This window comes from Meles meles, chromosome 8, assembly GCF_922984935.1.
Source record: "Meles meles chromosome 8, mMelMel3.1 paternal haplotype, whole genome shotgun sequence".
Lineage (NCBI taxonomy): Eukaryota > Metazoa > Chordata > Mammalia > Carnivora > Mustelidae > Meles > Meles meles.
In genome coordinates, this window is record NC_060073.1 from 15,383,978 (window position 1) to 15,407,803 (window position 23,826).

General features: G+C 37.1%; 2 protein-coding genes across 2 annotated transcripts; both read left to right on the top strand.

Moving 5' to 3' along the window:
• Nucleotides 1-1,027: 1,027 nt before the first annotated feature.
• Nucleotides 1,028-1,963, top strand: LOC123949516 (olfactory receptor 4P4-like). The gene has a single exon (XM_046017031.1). It carries the CDS (start codon nt 1,028-1,030, stop codon nt 1,961-1,963), a length of 936 nt encoding a protein of 311 aa, XP_045872987.1.
• Nucleotides 1,964-8,939: 6,976 nt separating this feature from the next.
• Nucleotides 8,940-9,869, top strand: LOC123949211 (olfactory receptor 4C46-like). The gene has a single exon (XM_046016570.1). It carries the CDS (start codon nt 8,940-8,942, stop codon nt 9,867-9,869), a length of 930 nt encoding a protein of 309 aa, XP_045872526.1.
• The last annotated feature ends 13,957 nt before the right edge of the window (nt 9,870-23,826 follow it).

Genomic DNA, 23,826 nt, shown 5'->3' on the forward strand with positions numbered 1-23,826 from the left:
CGACAAATATCATTGAGTTCTAACTCATCAGAAAGAGTGTCTTAAAGTTACTTTCAGTATCATTCCCTTTTATTGGCATTTGATCTTTAGATTGTATCGCAATATGAAATTTTCTGACAAAGCCATGACAAAGGCATAATTCAAAAATATATGGGCAATTTGACAATTTTATCTTTCCTTTATTAATTGCTATCACAAACATCAATGACAGCATGTGTTTTTGAAATTGTATTTAACTCATGAAATACAAATACAGTAAATGAATGGGTTTCTTGAATATTTTTCAAGATTTCAGTCATTAATTGATATTCCCTCTTTTGCTGTACTGCTTTCTCCTGCTCTTTGCTTTTTAATGTTAGAGCAATTCCAATGGTTTAACATCACCCATTGACAATAGCTGACCTGGTAGGAAAGTATAGTATGTTCAACATGACTTATAATTCTGTAGTTCAAAAAATGCACATTTCTTCAGGATTCATTCCCTAGAAAATTAAGGCGATTTCCTGAGATCATTTTAAAATAAGGAAGGTGATTTTATATGTAAGTTATAAGAATTGGGAAGTATGGGGGAAAAAAAAACTTTCCTTGTTTTAGAATTAATACTGTAATTAGTATTTCTTTATCAAAAGTATTTATAAGAATATTAATAAATATTCATAGTATTAAGGTATTAATACCATTAATAAAGTATTAATAATAATAATACTGATTAAAAAGTAATAGTAGCAATAACATGTATTTTCAAAATAGTATTTAAATATTTAAATAATTACCTAGTAATATTGATAAAAACATGTAATTATTCTCATTATTGCCATTATAAATTTTTCATGATAGATTTACAAAAGACGGCATAATTAGAATAAGCAGCTCACTTCCATAAAATTATTCTTAACACTAATTATGAAAATATACATTTTAATAAATTATATATATATACTGTTGCTACAGTTAATATTCACCTAGAATTATCTTTTATACTTTCAGAAATATAAGTCCTATGGAAGCCTTCACAAAGGCCAAATATATGAAAACCCAGAGAAACATCTCAGAATTCATACTTCTAGGACTTTCATATGACCAGAACATAGAAATATTTTGCTTTGGGCTCTTCTTATTCTGCTATGTTGCCCTGTTGGCAGGAAACTTTCTGATCCTTGTCTCCATTCGATGCAGTTCCCTTTTTCACCAACCCATGTACTACTTCCTCATCCACTTATCTTCTATGGACATCTGCTATACCTCTACCGTCACACCCAAGTTAATTGCTGACCTGTTAGTGGAAAGAAAAACCATCTCCTACAGTAATTGCATGTTACAGATCTTTACCATGCACTTTTTCGGAGGCGTTGAGATCTTCATTCTTACTGCCATGGCCTTCGATCGCTACGCTGCCATCTGCAAACCTCTCCACTATGTGATTATCATGAACAGGAAAAGATGCCACCTCCTAGTCTTAGCTGCTTGGGCTGGTGGGGCCATCCATGCCTTACCTCTGTTTTCTACTGCAATTGGTTTGCCCTTCTGTGGTCCTAATGAAATTGATCACTACTTCTGTGATGTTTTTCCTTTGCTAAAGGTGGCCTGTACTGATACCTACATCACTGGTGTCCTTGTGGTTGCCTTTTCAGGTATGATTTCCTTAGTAACCTTTATTGTCTTATTTGTTTCTTATGGGATAATATTGTTCACTTTAAGAAATCTCTCAGCTGAGGGAAGACGCAAAGCCCTCTCCACCTGTTGGTCTCATGTCACTGTGGTCATCTTATTTTTTGGGCCTGCAATCTTTATCTACCTTAGACCACCTACTACTTTTCCTGAGGACAAAATATTTGCTCTATTTTACACCATCATTGCTCCTATGTTCAATCCCTTAATCTACACTCTGAGAAATTCAGAGATGAAAAAAGCAGTGAAAAAGGTTTGGTGTTCATCACTATTTTCAAAGGAAGCACACTCTTAATTTGAAAAAGTTCATTGGCTAATGGACTCTGAGAAAGAAAAGAGGAAGATGTGAATGAAGAAGGCAGGGACAAGATCATGGGGATTATGGACCATCACTGTCATGTGGGGAATGAATGGATGCAATAGGACTATAGGATTTATATGATCATTGAACAAGTACTGATGCTTGCATACCAAAATTAATTGTGAAATAAGTTAATTTTGTGGGGTATTAACATAGTATAGGTAGGGGAAAGTTCATGAAAAAAGAATTGAGCTAAAGCAAATAAATCAATTATATATGATTAGTGAATTACAAAGGGAAATATCTTTTTTTTTCCATTTTATTTATTTTTTCAGCGTAACAGTATTCATTCTTTTTGCACAACACCCAGTGCTCCATGCAAAACGTGCCCTCCCCATTACCCACCACCTGTTCCCCCAACCTCCCACCCCTGACCCTTCAAAACCCTCAGGTTGCCCCAACCTCCCACCCCTGACCCTTCAAAACCCTCAGGTTGTTTTTCAGAGTCCATAGTCTCTTATGGTTCACCTCGCCTCCCCAATGTCCATAGCCCACTCCCCCTCTCTCAATCCCACCTCACCCCAGCAACCCCCAGTTTGTTTTGTGAGATTAAGAGTCATTTATGGTTTGTCTCCCTCCTAATCCCATCTTGTTTCATTTATTCTTCTCCTATCCCCCTACCCCCCCATGTTGCTTCTCCATGTCCTCATATCAGGGAGATCATATGATAGTTGTCTTTCTCCGATTGACTTATTTCACTAAGCATGATAGGCTCTAGCTCCATCCACGTCGTCGCAAATGGCAAGATTTCATTTCTTTTGATGGCTGCATAGTATTCCATTGTGTATATATACCACATCTTCTTTATCCATTCATCTGTTGATGGACATCTAGGTTCTTTCCAGACATTTCTGCAAAGAAGACATCCAGATGGCCAACAGACACATGAAAAAGTGCTCCACGTCACTCGGCATCAGGGAAATACAAATCAAAACCACAATGAGATATCACCTCACACCAGTCAGAATGGCTAAAATAAACAAGTCACGAAATGACAGATGCTGGAGAGGATGTTGAGAAAGGGGAACCCTCCTCCACTGTTGGTGGGAATGCAAGCTGGTGCAACCACTCTGGAAAACAGCATGGAGGTTTCTCAAAATGTTGAAAATAGAACTACCCTATGACCCAGCAATTGCACTACTGGGTATTTACCCTAAAGATACAAACATAGTGATCCGAAGGGGCACGTGTACCCGAATGTTTATAGCAGCAATGTCTACAAAGGGAAATATCTTAATGATAGTTTTCTTAATACATTGCACTAACAGACGTTCTTTGTTAGTTCAGAAGTTGTAATGTTAAAAATCAACAACAACAACAACAATAATAACAATAAGCAAACAATTTAAATTTCTGATAGAACATTCCTTAGTTCATACAAATTAGTTGTGCAAATGAACTAATATTTAGAGTAGAATATGTTTTATTTTTAAGATTTATTTTTTTGAGAGAGAGAGAGAGCACATGAGTGAGCAGGAACAGGGGTTCAGGGTGGCAGGGTAGAGCGAGAGGTACAAACAGACTTCCCACTGAGCAGGGGTCCTGATGCAGGGCTCTATCCCAGGACCCTGGCAACTGAGCCAAAGGCTCAGCTTTTTACAGAACTAAAATAATTTAGCAATCCTACTCCTTAGCATTCACCCAAAGGAGTTAAAAACTTATGTCCACAAAAAAACATGCACGCGCATACTTAACTGCAGCTTTATTCACAATTGTCCATACAACTGAAAGCAGCCAAGACGTCCTTCAGTAGGTGAGGATAAATAAACTGCAACATCACACAGTGGAGTATTATTCATTGCCAAGAGAAATGAGCTACAGGCCATGAAAAGGCTTGAAGACCCTTACACAATGTGCTCCTCATGGTACTTGCATTCAGCTCTATCACAGATATGAGATTCTTCTTGATCTTCACTGTCACTAACTTTCTTGTTTCATGTCTTACTAACTAGACTTTTAGGAGCTCAGTGTCCAGCTCATAACCGGGTTCAATAATAATTATTGAATGAATAGATGAGCCAATAGCCACAACCGTATTGAAATGATTGTGTTTTCTGCACACTCTTTTTCACCCTCTGTCTTTGTTATGAATCCTCTCCTGGGAATCCTCTAAGGTAACACATGTCTATTCATTCTGATGATTCTCTTTCAATTTTTGTGCTCCTTTTGGTGTGTTTTCATCTAGGAAATCTTCCTGACCCCCTGGAATTTGTTGTGTGCCCCTCAAACATGCCTGACCATATGCTGTCCCTACTATGTGTCACTATCACAAGGCTATTTTTATTGATGTAAAAATTACTTGATAAACTTCAATTGATAGTTATGATTTTAAAAGATTTTAACAAATGATGAAATTAAAAAAGTATTCTGCTTTTACCATGTCATTCTGTGTTTTCAAAAAAATTCCAATAACAACTCAACAGTATTTTTAAAGAAATTAACAATTCCATTCTGAAATTTATATAGAAATACACAAATTCCAAGGAATCTCGAAGATTCACACACACACAACACACACGCACACAATATAGTTTGGATGCTCACTCTATTAAATTCAAGAATTTCTATTAAGCTGCGTAATCAATGTTGTGTGGTGTTGGCACGAAGGTAGACATGGAGAACTTGAAACCAACAGAAAGCCCAGAAATAGGCCTAAACATATGAATTTTTACACAGATGTCAAGTAATTCAATGGGTAAAATATAGACTTTTCCACAAATTATACTGGATCTATTGGATATCCATTTGAGGAATAAAAATCTAAACCACAACCTCACCTCATACCATATACACAAATGAACTCAAAATGAGTGTGAGGACTACATGTTAAAGCTAAATCTATGGAAACTGCCAGAGAATTTTTTTTTTTTTAACCTCATGAGTAGACCAACATCCATAGATGCAAAATAATCATGGCCAAAAGAAAAAAATTTTTTAAATTGGAATTCATTGAAGTTTTAAAAGTCAGTGCTTATCAGGTAACACCACTTTGAAAAATGAAGAGGCAATCCATGGATCAGGTGAAAATTTTGTAGATATACATAGCATATATTTGACAAATACCTGTATTATATGTAAAGAACATTTAGAACTTAGTAATAAGGAAACCAGGACTCCTTAGGTTTAAATATTATGCAAACTACTTGAACAAAAATGTACAAAAGAAGGTATACAAATGGATAGTCATAAGATGAAAGAAAATCTCAACATCATTAGTCATCAGAGAAAACACATGTAAACCACAATACATCACCACAAGTCTCCTAGAGAAGACGAAGGAAGGAAAGGAAACAACTCAAGGAAAGGGAAAAAAACAAAGGAAACAACAGTACTAAGTGACAACATTATAGAACAATTGGGACTCATGTTGTGTTTTGATCTGCCTCCACAGTTTTAATGATGCCTAGTAATCCATGCTGAACAAACCATGAATCCCAAAGATAACTTGTTGGGAGCTTCTTAGAGTTTGTTTTTACTTCTTGTCTCCTAGTGATTGTGAAAATAAACAAACAAAACAGCTTTTGGAGTCAAGAACCTTAAAATGCCAGCCATTGATTCCATGCCCTCACTGCTCTAGCTCTCAAGCAATCTGAAGCAGGTTCCAGAGAAGTTGTATTATTGCTGAGGAGGCAGAAGTTCTCTCTGTGACATGAATCAATAGGTAGCTACATCACAGGTCACCACACTGGAATTATGCCATTTTTCTACTTGCCTAACATTCTGCTTTCTTAGAAGCTCAGGTTCATTTAGAGAAAGGGTATTCCTATGTGTTTGGATTCCAAATACAGGCCATGCAATTCCCTATTCAAAACTGGTTGTTTGTCAAACATGTCTCTTCACCATGGTTTCTGAGACAAATCCTTTCTATGAGAGGAGATAATTAATTCCTGGGAGACAAAGTAACAACACCATGACAAGGTCCTTGAACCTATGGAAAACTCTTTAAATATGCATGCACTGTAAGGTGAATGCGATTTTTGTTGATTCCATTTGCAGAGCAGGATTCATATGCTCAGAATGACCCATTTAAATGTGCTTACTCCATATATCTTGCCTCTTCCCCATGGGACCAGAACCATCTGTAGATGATGTCTCTGTATTTTTTCCAAAATAATCCATTCTAAATTGAAATCCCAAGTGTTCTGTAAAAACTTTTTGAGGCTTTAGGCTAGAAGGGAAGCTTTTGGTTGATAAAAACACTTTCTTAAAAACTTGATTTGGTATCAAATTATTTGATCAGTCTCTTACTGGGTGTGTCTTATCTTTCATATTGAAAGTCATTTATCTGAGAGGAGGTCAGTTTGAAGATGGGGTTATTTGTGAACACCTCCAAACATCATTAAGATCTTCTAAGTCTGTAAGGTAAGTCTTCAATATTGCTGATGCATCTTAAGTATTGTTGCCTCCCATATATATTAATCATTGTTTCAGTCCCTTCAAATATAGTATTCAAGTATTCCATCCTCGCTCCATTTCTTGAAAAGATAGTTGGTAAATATCATTAACCTAAGCTGACAGAAAAAAAAATTGAAACTCAAGGAATTGATGTCAATTGTAGGACCCTGCTCTTTGTCACCAAACAGCATGCTTTTGCAATGAGACAACTAGTTTAATAATCTAGACTAATCATGAGAATGAAAACACAATGGCAATCACTTCTCACAAAGAAGAGGCATAGTATGAATAATAAAGGACACATAGCATCAGCTGTGTTATCCAAGCATGAATGGAGAATTCTTTCTGGTAACAAAGGCTATGGATAATTGAGTCTGCGTGCATTCTTTAAAAGTAGAATTGGAGAGGATTCTTCCTGAACTTCTTGCACAACTAAATGATTGCTTAATTATCACTCAAAATATCAATAATTCCTATAACGTAGGTGCCTACAGAGTTACAAAATAGATGAAAGTCCTCTGTACTTATGACATGGTGGTAATGTGTTTAAATAGTTTCCTTAAACAATTTTCATAAAAAACTTTGGAATGGAAATGGTTAATCTTGCTGTATAGATTAGAAAAAAGGATGTAATGTGTTGGAAAGTTACTATAGATTAAAGCAGATGCTAGTAGAAAATCAGAATTCTAACCTTGTCTTTTTGATTTTCAGACGAAAGCACTTAATCACAGTGGAAATCCTTTTCAACATTTAACAGATGGTTTGAAAGCTTTATTGAAAACTCAAAAAAAAAAAAAAACAAAACCCAAAAATAAAAAAAACAAAAACAGAAATTTTGCTTTGGAGGTGGATTATACTAGGGAGTATTAGGTCTGAAGTAGAAGGCAAGATAAAAAGAGCTTTCAATGAACACAGTAAAATATTTTTTATTTTTATTTGATTTTCTTAGTTTTGATTTTTTTTTTTAATTTGATAACCGGGAGTTGAAGCGTGTGTGTATGTGTGTGTGTGTGTGTGTGTGTGTGTGTGTGTGTCCTAATGAAATTGGGTTATAGACACTGGCCTCGAAAGTAGTAATAAAGTGATTACAGTTATTGTGGTCATATAAGAAAAATATTATTAGTTCAATGTTGTTAATTATAACAATTTAGCACATGGGTAATAATTTGAAGGAAAACCATGAGGAAGTATAATCTGAAGTAATTTTAGTTCCTGCTCTTTATTAGCATCTTGATCGTGGCAGGATCTTTACCTCCTCTATGTTTCTATTACTTAACATATGAAATAATTGTCAAAACAAGAGCTGGAGTTATCTTACAGGTTTGTGGTGGGGATTAAATCAGCAAAAATCTGCAAAAAATCTGAAGGTCACTAAATATTCAATTTTAGTAAATATTGTTATTGTTATTATTACCATCAAACTAATTCTCTGACACTGATTCCTCATCTCAAAATGGATGGAAGAATACCAAACAAATGGGATGTTATCAGTATTTAATGAGATCCTATATATACAACACTTGCTATTATGCCATGAACATATTAATCAATTATTTAAGTCTCCCTCTCTCTCTCTCTCTATATATATATATATATGATTACCAAATATATTATTATTTTTCTTAAAGATTTTATTTATTTATTTGACAGACAGAGATTTCAAGTAGGCAGAGAGGCAGGCAGAGAGAGAGGAGGAAGCAGGCTCTCTGCTGAGCAGAAAACCTGACGCGGTGCTCAATCCCAGGACCCTGGGATCATGACCTGAGCTGAGGGCAGAGGCTTTAACCCACTGAGACACCCAGGCGCCCCACCAAATATATTATTTTATATAAACAATAGCATTATTAATTATTTTTATAGTAGGTTTTGTACATTTTACATACCCACAACCAATACATTGTTAATCCTATGTCAAGTATTATAAATAATCTCTTAACTGGGATTTCTGTCTCTGGCTTCCAACCCTTTACTGAACCTCACCCCACTTCATCCAACACACATGAAGATCTTTATTAAAATTATATCCTTTATTATCTCTCATATTATTATCGCCTATCTCCAAATTCCCTTTCACTTTCCCATGTATATTCTCACTGTCTTCTCGTGGTTTCCCATTTCCTAAAGATAAAGGGAAAATTCCTAACCTTGCATTCACAGCTTTTATATCATAAACTACCTCTCTTTTCTAACTTAGCTGCCAATATGTATTCAATTGGCTGCTTCTTGCTACATAACTAATCACCTCAGATGACGAAGTGTGCACAAATGATCTCCAGCCTGTGTGTTTAAAAAGTTCCCCATGGCCATACTCAACAGAAATTTCAACTAGTAAACAACTTATGTGATCTTAAAGAACTCATAATGTATTTTCTATCTCAGAATACCATATGAGAATTCACAATTCAATAGAATCTAGGTATGTATTGCTTACTAGATGAAAAAGCTTAATACATTCAAGGTTACATTAATAAAAAGGAATTTTTTCAGGTAATGCAATTATTCATAATATGACATAATGGAGAACAGAAACAACGTGACAGAGTTTGTTCTACTGGGACTCACAGAGAATCCAAAGATGCAGAAAATCATATTTGTCGTCTTTTTGGTGATTTACATCATCTCTGAGGTAGGGAATATGCTCACCGTAGTCACTATCATTACCAGCCCATTATTGGGGTCTCCCATGTACTATTTCCTGGCCTATCTCTCTTTCATTGATGCCTGCTATACTTCTGTTAATACCCCTAAACTGATCATAGATTCACTCCGTGAAAAGAAGACCACCACATTCAATGCATGTATAATCCAAATCTTTGGGGAACATTTCTTTGGAGGTGCTGATGTCATCCTACTTACTGTGATGGCCTATGACCGCTATGTGGCCATCTGCAAGCCATTGCACTACACGACCATCATGAATCGGCGGGTGTGTGGCCTGTTAATGGGAGTGGTGTGGGTGGGAGGCTTTCTTCATGCAGCCATACAGACCCTCTTTATCATCCCTTTACCCTTCTGTGGCCCTAATGTCATAGATCACTTTATGTGTGATCTGAACCCTTTGCTCAATCTTGCCTGCACTGATACACACACTCTAGGCCTCTTCGTTGCTGCCAACAGTGGTTTCATTTGTGTCTTCCTCTTCCTCCTCTTGATGGTCTCCTATGTGGTCATTCTGCATTCCCTAAGGAACCACAGCATGGAGACAAAGCGTAAAGCCCTCTCCACCTGTGTCTCCCACATCACAGTAGTTATCCTATTCTTTGTGCCCTGCATATTTGAGTACATGAGACCTGCTGTTACTTTATCTATTGATAAAGCAGTCGCAGTGTTCTACACTATGATAACACCGATGTTAAACCCGTTAATCTATACCTTAAGAAATGACCAGATGAAAAATGCCATTAGGAAATTGTGTAGTAGAGGAGTTATTTCAAGTGAGAAATAAATATGCCTGGAGCTCAGCACTGATTCAATGAAAACAAAGGTCAAAAGGACGTTTTGGAAGTTCTGAGAACGGAATGCCTACCAAATAAAGAAAAAATAAACTACTATGAATGCTAACTTCTGAAATGAGTGGAGCAAAAATGCGTGCAAGAAAGAAAAAAATTACCATAGCTTTTTACATATATACATACATATATATGTATATATACAACGTGTAGTATAGGCATATATATTTTCATATTCACTATGAATATTTACTATCCATATATTCACTATCTATAAAATCTAATATATTTTATTAGGAATTCTGATCATTTTTATATACCAGTATTGATGATACAACATGCTTCCTATAAAATTAGAGTATAAAATGACCATATTATTGTAAAAGTGAAGAGCCCTTTAACCACTGAGGGATAATGAAGTTTACCCAACTTTCCAAATTCCCTTGTAGACTTCAGAGTCATAATGTATTGTTCATGTTACCCTTCTTAGGTTGCTAACCCATTACAAAAAATCATGACTCAAATTAATGAGCATCTTATTATCTGAGAGGAATTTCTATTAAATAAAGTCACACTCCATAGAGTACTTGACTATTTGTTAAAAATAGTTTCTACAAGGGGCGCCTGGGTGGCTCAGTGGGTTAAAGCCTCTGCCTTCAGCTCAGGTCATGATCCCAGAGTCCTGGGATCGAGCCCCACATCGGGCTCTCTGCTCTGCAGGGAGCCTGCTTCCTCCTCTCTCTCTGCCTGCCTCTCTGCCTAGTTGTGATTTCTCTCTGTCAAATAAATAAAAAGTAAAAAAAAAAAAAAAAAAAAAAAAAATAGTTTCTACAAGTCAGCACAATGTCTCAGGCACAATAAATATTGAATGAGTGAATAACGGCATGAAGGAAGGTGAATAACGTCAAGAAAATTTAAACCAAAAAAATAATAGTGGAGACAATGGCCTTTATTTCCTGCTTTTATCTGATTCAGACTGAGATTTCTAGTGACATCTCTTTAGGAAACCACAAATTTTTTGAACTTCTGATTAAATTATGTATTTACAAAGATTGATAATGAGATTCTCAATGGAGCCAATATCTTACATTGATATTTACCTGCTTTCACCAAGAGTTCATCATCATATGAATGTGAGCTGTTCATGACATTTTTCTGTAAATTAGATTATTTCTAGGTAACATTTCATTATGAAAAGTTATAAAAATATGTGGCTCCATATATACACAAAACAACTTTAGTATAAATATATTACATTTTATATATATGTGTGTGTGTGTGTGTGTGTGTGTGTCTCTGTGTGTTTGTGTATGTGTGTGTATAATATTCCTCATTCGTCTATCAATAAATATTTCTAGACAAAAAATATATCAGACACATTGAAGGTTGCTGAGCCTTCAGAGGTGAATAGAGCTGAACAAAGGTCTTGCAATCAAAAAGCTTCAGATCCACTGAGAGATACCCAGAGGGGAGCAGAATATGATAAGACTATGTTATAAATGGGAAGGTAGTGGTAGCACAGGGGGGCAATGAAAGCATGTTTGAGGCACACACAAAAAAGACCGGGAGGTCAGGAAGATTTCCTAGATGAAAACATCAAAAATGGACACAAAGGAGGAAAGGGAATCATGAGAGTGAATAGGCATGTGTTAGGGTAAGATTATTCTTAGGAGAGTTGTATAACAAAGACGAAGGGTGAACAAGAGTATGCAGAAAACACAATCTTTTGATATGCTTCTGGCTATTGGCTCATCTCTTCATTCAATAATTTAGCTTCTTCTGTGTGTCGGGTTATAAGCTGGACACTGAGCTCCTAAAAGTCTACTTAGTAAGACATGAAACTAGAAAGTTAGTAACAGGGTAGATAAGAAGAGTCTCATATCTGTGATAGAGCTGCATGCCAAGTACCATGGGGAACATATTGGAAGGTTCTTCATAACTTTTCATGGCCTGGAGCTCATTTCTCTTGGCAGTGAATAATACTTCACTGTCTGATGTTGCAGTTTGTCTATCCTCATCTACTGAAGGATGTCTTGATGCTTCCAGTTGTATAGACTATTATGAATAACGATGCCCTTAAACATATGTGTGCAAGGTTTTTTGTAGACATAAGTTTTTAACTCCTTTGGGTAAATGACAAGGAGTGGGATTGCTAAACTGTTTAAGTTCTATAAAAAACTGACAAAGTGTCTTCCCAATTGGTGGCACCATTTTGCTTTCTCTTCAGCAATGAATGAGAGTTCTTGTTCCACATCCTCACCCGCATCTGTTGATGATGATGTACCATATTTTGGCCACCCTAGTATTGCTTAAAAAAAAACAAACAAACAAACAAAAAAAAAACAAGACAAAAAAAAAAAAACCCTCTTTTGAGTTATTTGCTTATCCAAAATGGGCAGATTAAGTAATTCAAGAAGGCCCGTGGACTTGAAGCCAATTGGTATAAACCTCACAATTAAAATATGACAGGTTCAGAATCGATGGCATGCATGTTTGACCTGACATAAAGATATGGAACCCCATCTATCACAGTGAATTCTAAGATCAAAAGAGTTTGCTCTGGTCAACTTATGATGAATTCTAAATACAACAAATGCTTACTTAAAGCTAGGTGATTCCAAGGACATTGGGTCATTACCCAAAGTTACTGAGGTGTGAGCAATGGAATCAGAATTGCCTGTTAGAATACTGTTTCCTTCGTTCTTCAAGTCTAAGGATTCACATTGCACAAGTAATCCCGTTACCGTTCAGAGAAAAATATGAATGCCAATTTTCTGGGTGGGAAGGAGTGACATAACAGACACGTGTTCCCACATGATAAGGTAGCAAAGATGGAAAAGAGAGAATCATCTCTGAAGAGACCGGACAGCTACTAAGGGAAGAAGAAGTAGAGGGGATGAGATTAAAAATGTTGGGTAAGGGGACCTGAGTGGCTCAGTCATTAAGGGTATGCCAGGTCCTAGCATCAAGCCTTGCATTGGGCTTCCTGCTTGACGGGAAGCCTGCTTCTTCCTCTCCCGCTTCCCCTACTTGTGTTCTCTCTCTTGCTGACAGATAAATACGTAAAATCTATTTAAAAATAAGTAAAATAAAAAGGAAGGTAAACAGCTGATGTGAGCAGAATCCAATACATTTACCATGAGAATTTTCATTAATGGGTACAGAATGGAACAAAGGATCTAAGTTTTATGCATATTGACAGCTACTGTTGGGACATAATGAATCCACAGAGCTGTGGTCAGAGATCTAGGGAATCTCAAGGACACCTCAATTTTTCCCTTGATCCATTTATGATACCACGTGACATAACCAGGAGAGAAATAGACTTTTTAAAAACAACACTTTTAAAAGATGATACTATCTTCTTCCTTTACTGTACTGTTTTAGAGGTTTATCACATTGTGTTATTAATAGTTTGTTCCCCCTTAGAAAGAATAGTATCCCACTGTATGGGTCTACGACATTTTTGTATACTTATTCACTAGCTGATGAACATTTGTATCATGTCCACATAAGGACCACAGTGAATTATGCTCTGTGAACACTCATGTAGAAGACGTAGGGTGGACATAAATTATCATTTCTCTTGGGTTGATACCTAGGAGTGGAATTGCTGTGTTATAAGATAAGTGTATGCTAGCATTTTAGGAAACTGACAAAGGGTTTTCAAAAATAATGGTGCTATGTTACATTTCCACCAGCAATGTATGATCCCATTTCTCTGCAACCTCAACAACAACTGACGTTTCAGTCATTTTTTTTTAAATTTATTTAGTATTTATTTGTTTATGGGGAATATTTTCAGCATTTTTAAAGTTAAGGTTTTTTTTTTTCCAAGTTTCTATTAAAATTCCAGTTAGTTAACATACAGTGTAATATTAGTTTCAGGTGGAGAATTTAATGATCCAACACTGATATTCAACAACTACTGCTCTGAGTAATCTCAAATGGAGTAACAATTAGATGGTATCAAATGTTCTAATGATGTAATGCTGTATTTTGTGTTTGAAGACAAGCTAGGGATTTACCTCTAAGCATTGGCATATTTTTTGATAAATAGTGTTTGCATTAACTTTATTTTTTAACTTTATTTTTAATTATTCTCTAAATTCTATTTCAATTTCCTTTCACTTTTTATTAAAAATGTTTCTAAATTAACATACATTTGCAATTGAAATTTACCCTTTTATTATTGTTTCATACCTTATCTGCATTGTCATTAGATATATTGCTCTGAATGACTCAGATATTTTGACACTTGTTGAGAATATACTTGTGGCATAAAACAGGATGAATTATTTTAAATAACTCATACTCAACAGCTGATGAGTATACTGTTTTTTATGTATCTGGCCGCTTCCAACACTACTGCATTTTGAGTGCCTGGGTGTCTCAGTTAGTTAAGTGTCTGCCTTCAGCTCAGCTCAGGTTCTCAGGGTCCTGGGATCCAGCCTGCCATAGGTCTCCCTGCTCTGCGGGAAGCCTGCTTCTGCCTTTTCCTCTACCTGCCATTTCCCTTCTTGTGGTCTCTCCCTCTCTCCTTCAAATAAGTAAATAAAATAAATCTTTAAAAAATAGAAATAAAATAAAAAACAAATACAACTGCATTTTGACTATTCTATCTTTTTCATGCTTTCAGTTACAATTTTTTTCATGCCCTAGGAGTTACCTGTATGTTTTGTATAAAGCGTGTATCAAAAGATGATGTACAGTCAACAAAAGACATGTTTCAAAATATTGCAAGCAACTGTACTCACAATATCCTTGCATACGAAATGCCTGAATGTTTAGCAATGAAGGAATGGGTCAGTCGTCACATATCCATGCAGTGACATCCCCTGATCATTGAAAATAATCAGGAAATAGATAAATCGTAAAGAAAGAGTCTCATGATCATACTGAGAAAAACAGACACTGAAGAGTAAAATCTGCATTACTGATTTTCTACAAATTCAAACACTAGGTAAACTTCATTCGTTTTATAGATAAAGATAGTGATTACTTTGCAAAGGTGGTCATTTTAAAGAAGTATGAAGAGGCCAACAGGTGTACTGGTCATTTGTGACTCTTTTTTTTTTTTTAAAGATTTTATTTATTTATTTGGCAGACAGAGATCACAAGTAGGCAGAGAGGCAGGCAGAGAGATAAAAGGAAGCAGGCTCCCTGCTGAGCAGAGAACCTGATGGAGGGTTGGGACCCTGGGATTATGATCTGAGCCAAAGCAGAGGCTTTAACACACTGAGCCACCCATGCACCCTGCCATTTGTGACTTTTAATCTGATTGCTGATTCCATGATATTGTTCTACCCATTTATTGATCTACCCATTCTACACATGAAGATGATCTTTACTCTGGTGACAAAGTTGGTCATTTTAAGCAAGTGCCCTTTCAAACTTTAGACTGAGAAATGTCTTACGATGTATTTTCAAAACATAAATCTTGCAATAGATCTGCTTCTCTATTATGGGGTGCCTGGGTGGCTCAGTCATTAAGTGTCTGGCTCGGGTCAGGTCATGATCCCAGGGTCCTGGGAGCAAGCCCACATCAGCCTCCCTACTCGCGGGAAGCCTGCCTCTCCCTCTCCCACTCATCCTGCTTCTGTTCCCTCTCTGTTTCTCTCTCTGTTAAACAAAGAAAAATACAATCTTAAGAAAAAAAAAAAAAAAAACAAATTCACTTCCTTATTAGTAGCTGCTGAGAAGGCAGTTTGTCCAGTTTTTCTTTGTTATAAAAGTACTGTATACCAATGTTCCTAGCAGCAATGGCCACAATCACCACACTGTTGAAAGAACCAAGATGACCTTCAACAGATAAATGGATAAAGAAGATATGGCCATATATACAAATGAATACTATGCCCCCATCTTAAATGATGGATACCCAACTTCTGTATCAACAGGATGGGGCTGGAGGAGATTATGCTGAGTGAAATAAGTCAAGCAAAGAAGTTAATTATCTCATGGTTTCACTTACTTAAGGAGCATAAGAAATAACATGGAGAACATTAGGAGAAGGAAAGGAAAAGTAAATTGGGGTAAAATTGGAGGGGGAAATGAATCTTGAGAGACTGTGGACTCTGAGAAACAAACTGAGGGTTTTGTAAGAGAGGGCTTGGGGATGAGTTAGTCTGGTGGTAGGTATTAAGGAGGGTACATATTGCATGGAGCACTGGGTGTGGTGCATAAACAATGACTCTTGGAACACTGAAAATATAAAAAAAAGTTTATATATGATTATCTCTTAAGTATATAAACCTATATGTCCTGTGTTATGATGTAGAAGGAATAAAATTTAATCTCTAAACACCAAAAAAAAAAAAAGAAAGAAAAAAACAACTGTTTAATTTTTCTCCCACATTACCTTTTCCTGCTATTCCTGCTTCCTTGCACATTGCCTCCAGAATGCCTCTAGTTCCTGCATTGCATGTTTATAACCCAAAACAATTTCAGGGACACCTGAGTGGTTCAGTCAGTTAAGCCTCTGCCTTCAGCTCAGGTCATGATCTGGGTCCTGGGATCAAGGCCAGGGTCCCACTCCCTGATCAAAGGGGAGTTAGCTACTCTCCCTCTCTCTCTGCTCCTCCCCCACTGTCCAGTGTGCACTCTCAAATACATAAAATCTTAAATAAATAAATAAAACTCATCATTGTAACTATCGTCCTTCTCATAAAATTCCACTATCCAGTCCCTTCTCTGTCACGATTGCTAAGTTCTTAGAAGATCTTATTTTACATGCTATAAAACATGAGCAAAAGGTCTTACACTAAAGTTGCAAGGTTTTAAAACGTTATCTGTTTTCACTAGACAAACTTTTTCAGAAGACACTTCATTTTCTTACAAGATGATTTCCTTTAGGTATTATGCTACAGTGGCTTTTTGTGATTAATAAACTTTATGAAATCTTGCCATTTGCGACGACGTGGATGGAATTAGAGCGTATATTGCTTAGTGAAATAAGTCAATCAGAGAAAGACAACTATCATATGATCTCCCTGACATGAGGATGTGGAGATGCAACATGGGGGGTTAGGGGGATAGGAGAAGAATAAAGGAAACAAGATGGGATTGGGAGGGAGACAAACCATAAATGACTCTTAATCTCACAAAACAAACTGGGGGTTGCTGGGGGGAGGTGGGAATGGGAGAGGGGGAGGGGGCTATGGACATTGGGGAGGGTATGTGCTATCCTGAGTGCTGTGAAGTGTGTAAACCTGGCGATTGACAGACCTGTACCCCTGGGGATAAAAATACATTATATGTTTATTAAAAAAAAAAATTTGGAAGGGGAGGCGAACCATAAGAGACTATGGACTCTGAAAAACAACCTGAGGGTTTTGAAGGGTCAGGGGTGGGAGGTAGGGGGAACAGGTGGTGGGTAATGGGGAGGGCACGTTTTGCATGGAGCACTGGGTGTTGTGCAAAAACAATGAATACTGTTACGCTGAAAAATAAATAAAATTAAAAAAAATATTTTCTAAAACAGTTTAATTTCATACACAATAGAGTGGAAACTACAGAGATCCCATACACCCTATCTCCCTTCACTGGGACAACCTCTCTTTCCAGAGTGCTACATGTGTTACAATCAAAGGAAGCCGCAGCAAAACACCACGATCACCCCAAATTCAGTTTACATCAGGATTCATCCTTAGTGTTGTACATTCTGAGGATTTTGATATGCATGACTTCACTCTCCAAAATTCAGGGACGTGGAGAAGAGTTTCCCTACCCTAAAAATCCTCTGTGCCGGACCTATTCATCCTCCCTAATCCTTGCCATCCAGGGACTGATCTTTTTGCTGTTTCCATAGTTGTGTCTTTTCCAGAATGTCATGTATCGATGGCCCCACACTCAAAATCCTTTAACTTGTACTTTTCTGACAATACGGTGGTGTAAAAGTGATACATATGCCATAGAAACTGTACTTTCAATTTTGAATTCGGGTCTTCCCCCACGTTAGTGATAGGCAGTACAATCCTCTCTTGTGATGCTGGGCAGGGGCAGCGAGGCCCAACTCCCAGTCAGCCAAGCAATCACGAGGGTCAACAATCAATACACTTACAAACATGTGTACCCATGTAGCCATTCTGATTTCCATGTGCCCTGGACTATTTAATAAATTGCTAGAGATAATGCTTTCATACAAAATAGGCCTCATAATCGATGACATTGCCCAACTGAGGCTAAAAATGTAAGTGTTCTGAGCACATTTATGGTAGGCTAGGCTAAGCTATGAGTTTTGGTAGGTCGGGAAGATTTCATGCATTTTTAACTTGAACGAGGGTGGCTCCATCAGTTAAGCAGCTGCTTTCAGCTCAGGTCATGATCCCAGGGTCCTGGGATCAAGTTCCACATCTGGTAACCCACTCAGGGGGAAGTCTGCTTCTCCCCTCCCTCTGCCCTCCACCCTGTTTGTGATGTCTCTCTTTCTCTCTCTCTCACACATACTCTCTCACTCACTTTCAAATAAATAATAAAATCTATAAGAATAAAAAATAAGAGTCTTAAAAATGATATTTTCTGCTTATATTGGGTTTACTGGGACATAACTCCCTTGTAAGTGGAGGAAGAAATCGGGTTGAAATCATACAAAAGGGGGCACCTTCACGTTGGCTTCTTTCATTCTGAAACATCTATTTAGGATTCTGCATTATGTGTACATTTTGGATTATACTATTTATGAAGGAAAAGAACCTGTCATATTTAAACAAGGTTTCTCCTACATACTCAAGTTTTCCTTTATTATAACAGAATGTAGAGTGCTACAAACTTATCATGTTTGACTCAGAAGAAATTCTCTGTTTTAGGAATACAATGATTTGAAATATTAGAATTTTTTTATTGTAGATATTAAAGCATTTGCTGGTCTTTTACAAAAAGATTTTATGTATTTATTTGACACAAAGAGAGAAAGAGAGTGAGAGAGAGGGAGAACAAAGAGGGAAGCAGTAGAGGGAGAGGTAGAAGCAGGCTCTCAGCAGAGCAGAGAGCCATATGGGACTCAATCCTAGGACCCAGGTACCATGACCTGACCCTAAGCCAGACACTTAACCAAGTGAGCCACACAGGCACCCAAACTGGTCTTTTTAAAATAGGAATAGAGAGAACTGCTTATATTGAAGACTTGGGGAAACAATGAAATTCACTTCCTACTTGAGGATTGTTTATCTAACTCTACTGTTTTGCTCCACAAAAGACAGGATTTTGCTTGTAGCAAATGTGCCATTGAAACTAAGGCATGCTAAAACTTCTTTAGAGTAATCAAATTCCCATATGCTACAAGAGACGTTATATGCTTTAGAGTGAAATTATAGGAAATAAATATTTTAAAAACCCACAAAATTTGCCTAGCACATGTGTGGTGGGACCCTTCCCAAACCAAGGTGACAAGGGTAGTTCACTAAGCATTAGATCTGAGTGGCTGTCTGGTTAGATTTGGGACTGCATCAGGAAGCATTTCATTCTCAGATACGCACTCAGCCAGTTTGTCTCTAGTACCAAAACCTGAAGTCAAATGCAGAGAGTTACAAACCTAGAATTCAAATAAATCCAGATGAATTCTCTGGAAATATTTTCAAATGTCCTAACCTTTCTACAATTTATAAGGGATGTGCCTTCCCATATTCACCAAGACTCAGTGGTGCAAGAAGTGGATCTTCATCCTCAGGAAGCAGCCTGAGAATTTTGAAAGCCGATATAGCTGCTTAATGATAGCTCAGAGGGAAAATAAGCAACATGGGTTTTTATATTTATTTTATATTTATATTTATATTATTATCTTATTTATATTATATATTATTTATATTATATTATATTATTATATTATATTTATATTATTATATTTATATTATTTTATATTTATATTAAAAGCTAATAAGAGTATATAGGTCCCAGGAATCGTCCCGTGATTTTATGCCTATTCCTGAAGACAATTCGGTTCAGAGGAACACAATAAAAACTTAAATGACAATGTGAAACTTTATAGGTCTTTGAAATCTTTATGTAATTATAATCCCAAAGACATTTCTAGACAGATTTTGGCCCAAGAGTTGCAAAGACATTGTCACATTAACGTGCTTGATGTTGGGTATAAACTCTGCAGTTGCCTCCATGGGAAAAAATTGGCCCCTTTTCCCTGAAGGCCTCAAAAGCCTATAGAGTGTGACTGCCCTGTGCTCCAGCTTTCTTAAGAATAGGAGGGAAATTGTAGCCTGTAATAGCATCAGGTTAGTGCAGGAAAAGCTGAGATGAAGCAGGACAAGGAGACAAAGATGACTAGTTTCAGTCCTTTTTTCGGAAATTATCGAGATCTTTGGTGTGCAGGGCAGGTAGATAAATGAAATCAGTGATTTGTGATATTTTGTTGGTTTGATGTTAGCATTGATGAATGAGCAGATGGAACACAGTAGGAAAGAAAAAGAAAAAAGAAAGAAAGATATAAAGAGCTCTTCTCCCTAATTTGGGAAGGAGGAAATGCACAAATATTGTGAAAAAATCAGACTAAAGAGCCAAGTACATCAAAACCGATAATGTGTTTCTCATCTGGTTCTTTCTCTGCTCACTGACTAGTCGCAGGTGGTTTAGACTCAGCTCATCTGCCTGCACTGAAGCCAGTCAGTCTCTCTTCCACATGCCAACACATGCAGGTGACATTTTCATATGCAAGAAGGGTCAGGAAATCAAATTTTATAACATTTAATCTGTTTCAGATCAATCCACTCAGTCAAAGGAAAACAAAAATCTGCTGAGACATTGTTCGTTGGATTAAGCTCATTAAATTACCTCTTGCTCATGGTAATGCATATTTCAACACACATATTATTAGCTTTACTGTGTACATAAAAACACAGAAGGTTCTGAAGGTTGAATAACTAGTTCAAATAACCAGTAAGCATCTGGAGCAAGAACATGCTTGTTTCTAGTTTCCTGCTTCCTTTGGGACTTTAAATGTTTAATAACCTTGAGGAAATGAGAGATTCAAGCACTTTGTCTTAAAGGACATGATAACCCAGTGATTTAGAGCTTATCTATACCAGTGTTATCCAGTGTTGACCAAGCTATGCTCCAGAGCTAGCCTGCACAGATCCATGTCAGGATACAGCTGGTCATATCTCCAACCTTCTCTACACACACAGTGGACAACATTTCGAGAAAGATACCAGTTAATTCACATCCTCAACTGTTCAGTTCATCCCTCTTTGTAAACTAGTTCTGCTGCATAGTTGTAATTTTGGTGAAGAAGTGCAAATCATCGTTTTTTTTTTGAACACTATTTTTTAAGATATATTTATTTATTTTAGAAGGGGAGAGAAATAATGAGCATGGTGGATGGGCAGAAGGAGAGAGGTAGAAATTCTCTAACAGACTTCCCCCTGAGTGCTGAGTCCAGCAAGGGTGCTCTATCTCAGGGCCCTGAGGTTGCAATCTGAGCCCAAATCTGAATTTCAAAGCTGAACCAAATTCTCCACCACCAAGGGGCCCCTCTTTAGGACACCTTCATTGCACATGTTTAGAAAATTTTTCTTATAATCCAAGGTCATGAAGACCTTTTTCTATGTTTTACACAACATTTTTTAACTTTTACATTCCACATATAGCTCTAAGTCCATTTTAAATAAGTCTTTATATGTATGATATACAGATAAAAGTCTTTTCTGTTTTGTTTTGTTTTGTTTTGTTTTGTTTTGTTTTGTTTTGTGCAGTAAAGATGCCCAGTATTCTTTGGGTGTTGAGTTTGCTAAGTTCCTTATAGATTTTGGATACTAGCCCTTTATCTGATATGTTGTTTGCAAATATCTTCTCCCATTCTGTCAGTTGTCTTTTGGTTTTGTTAACTGTTTCCTTTGCTGTGCAAAAGCTTTTGATCTTGATGAAATCCCAATAGTTCATTTTTGCCCTTGCTTCCCTTGCCTTTGGCGTTGTTCCTAGGAAGATGTTGCTACAGCCGAGGTCGAAGAGGTTGCTGCCTGCATTCTCCTCAAGGATTTTGATGGATTCCTTTCTCACATTGAGGTCCTTCATCCATTTGGAGTCTTTTTTGTGTGTGGTATAAGGAAGTGGTCCAATTTCATTTTTCTGCATGTGGCTGTCCAATTTTCCCAGCACCATGTATTGAAGAGGCTGTCTTTTTTCCATTGGACATTCTTTCCTGCTTTGTCGAAGATCAGTTGACCATAGAGTTGAGAATCTATTTCTGGGTCTCTATTCTGTTCCACTGATCTATGTGTCTGTTTTTGTGCCGTTACCATGTTGTCTTGATGATGACAGCTTTGTAATAGAGCTTGAAGTCCGGAATTGTGATGCCACCAACTTTGGCTTTCTTTTTCAATATTCCTTTGGCTATTCGAGGTCTTTTCTGGTTCCATATAAATTTGAGGATTATTTGTTCCATTTCTTTGAAAAAAAAGGATGGTATTTTGATAGGGATTGCATTAAATGTGTAGATTGCTTTAGGTAGCATGGACATTTTCAGAATATTTATTCTTCCAATCCAGGAGCATGGAACATTTTTCCATTTCTTTTTGTCTTCCTCAATTTCTTTCATGAGTACTTTATAATTTTCTGTGTATAGATTCTTAGCCTCTTTGGTTAGGTTTATTCCTAGGTATCTTATAGTTTTGGGTATCAGATAAAGGGCTAGTATCCAAAATCTATAAGGAACTTAGCAAACTCAACACCCAAAGAACAAACAATCCAATCAAGAAATGGGCAGAGGACATGAACAGACATTTCTGCAAAGAAGACATCCAGATGGCCCACAGACACATGAAAAAGTGCTCCACATCACTCGGCATCAGGGAAATACAAATCAAAACCACAATGAGATATCACCTCACACCAGTCAGAATGGCTAAAATGAACAAGTCAGGAAATGACAGATGCTGGCAAGGATGCAGAGAAAGGGGAACCCTCCTCCAATGTTGGTGGGAATGCAAGCTGGTGCAAACACTCTGTAAAACAGCATGGAGGTTCCTCAAAATGTTGAAAATAGAACTACCCTATGACCCAGCAATTGCACTACTGGGTATTTACCCTAAAGATACAAACATAGTGATCCGAAGGGGCACGTGTACCCGAATGTTTATAGCAGCAATGTCTACAATAGCCAGACTATGGAAAGAACCTAGATGTCCATCAACAGATGAATGGATAAAGAAGATGTGGTATATATACACAATGGAATACTATGCAGCCATCAAAAGAAATGAAATCTTGCCATTTGCGACGACGTGGATGGAACTAGAGCGTATCATGCTTAGTGAAATAAGTCAACCAGAGAAAGACAACTATCATATGATCTCCCTGATATGAGGACATGGAGAAGCAACATGGGGGGTTAGGGGGATAGGAGAAGAATAAATGAAACAAGATGGGATTGGGAGGGAGACAAACCATAAATGACTCTTAATCTCACAAAACAAACTGGGGGTTGCTGGGGGGAGGTGGGATTGGGAGAGGGGGAGGGGGTTATGGACATTGGGGAGGGTATGAGCTATCGTGAGTGCTGTGAAGTGTGTAAACCTGGCGATTCACAGACCTGTACCCCTGGGGATAAAAATACATTATATGTTTATTAAAAAAAAAAAAATTTGGAAGGGGAGGCGAACCATAAGAGACTATGGACTCTGAAAAACAACCTGAGGGTTTTGAAGAGTCAGGGTTGGGAGGTTGGGGGAACAGGTGGTGGGTAATAGGGAGGGCACGTTTTCCATGGAGCACTGGGTGTTGTGCAAAAACAATGAATACTGTTACGCTGAAAAAATAAATAAAATGGAAAAAATAAAAAAAGATGCCCAGTATTTCTACCCTCATTTTTTGCAAAAAATATTTTTCATCACTCAATTGACTGCAGACTTTGCTGAGATTAGTGGACCATTTAAGTGTGGGTCTACTACTGGGCTCTCTACTTGCTTTGTTGGTCTTCTCAGGTGTCATTATTAAAATACCACATCA

What these genes read in the sequence shown, in the direction of transcription:
- LOC123949211 (XM_046016570.1), top strand. Translation starts at nt 8,940, where the DNA reads ATGGAGAACAGAAACAACGTGACAGAGTTTGTTCTACTGGGACTCACA.
- LOC123949516 (XM_046017031.1), top strand. Translation starts at nt 1,028, where the DNA reads ATGAAAACCCAGAGAAACATCTCAGAATTCATACTTCTAGGACTTTCA.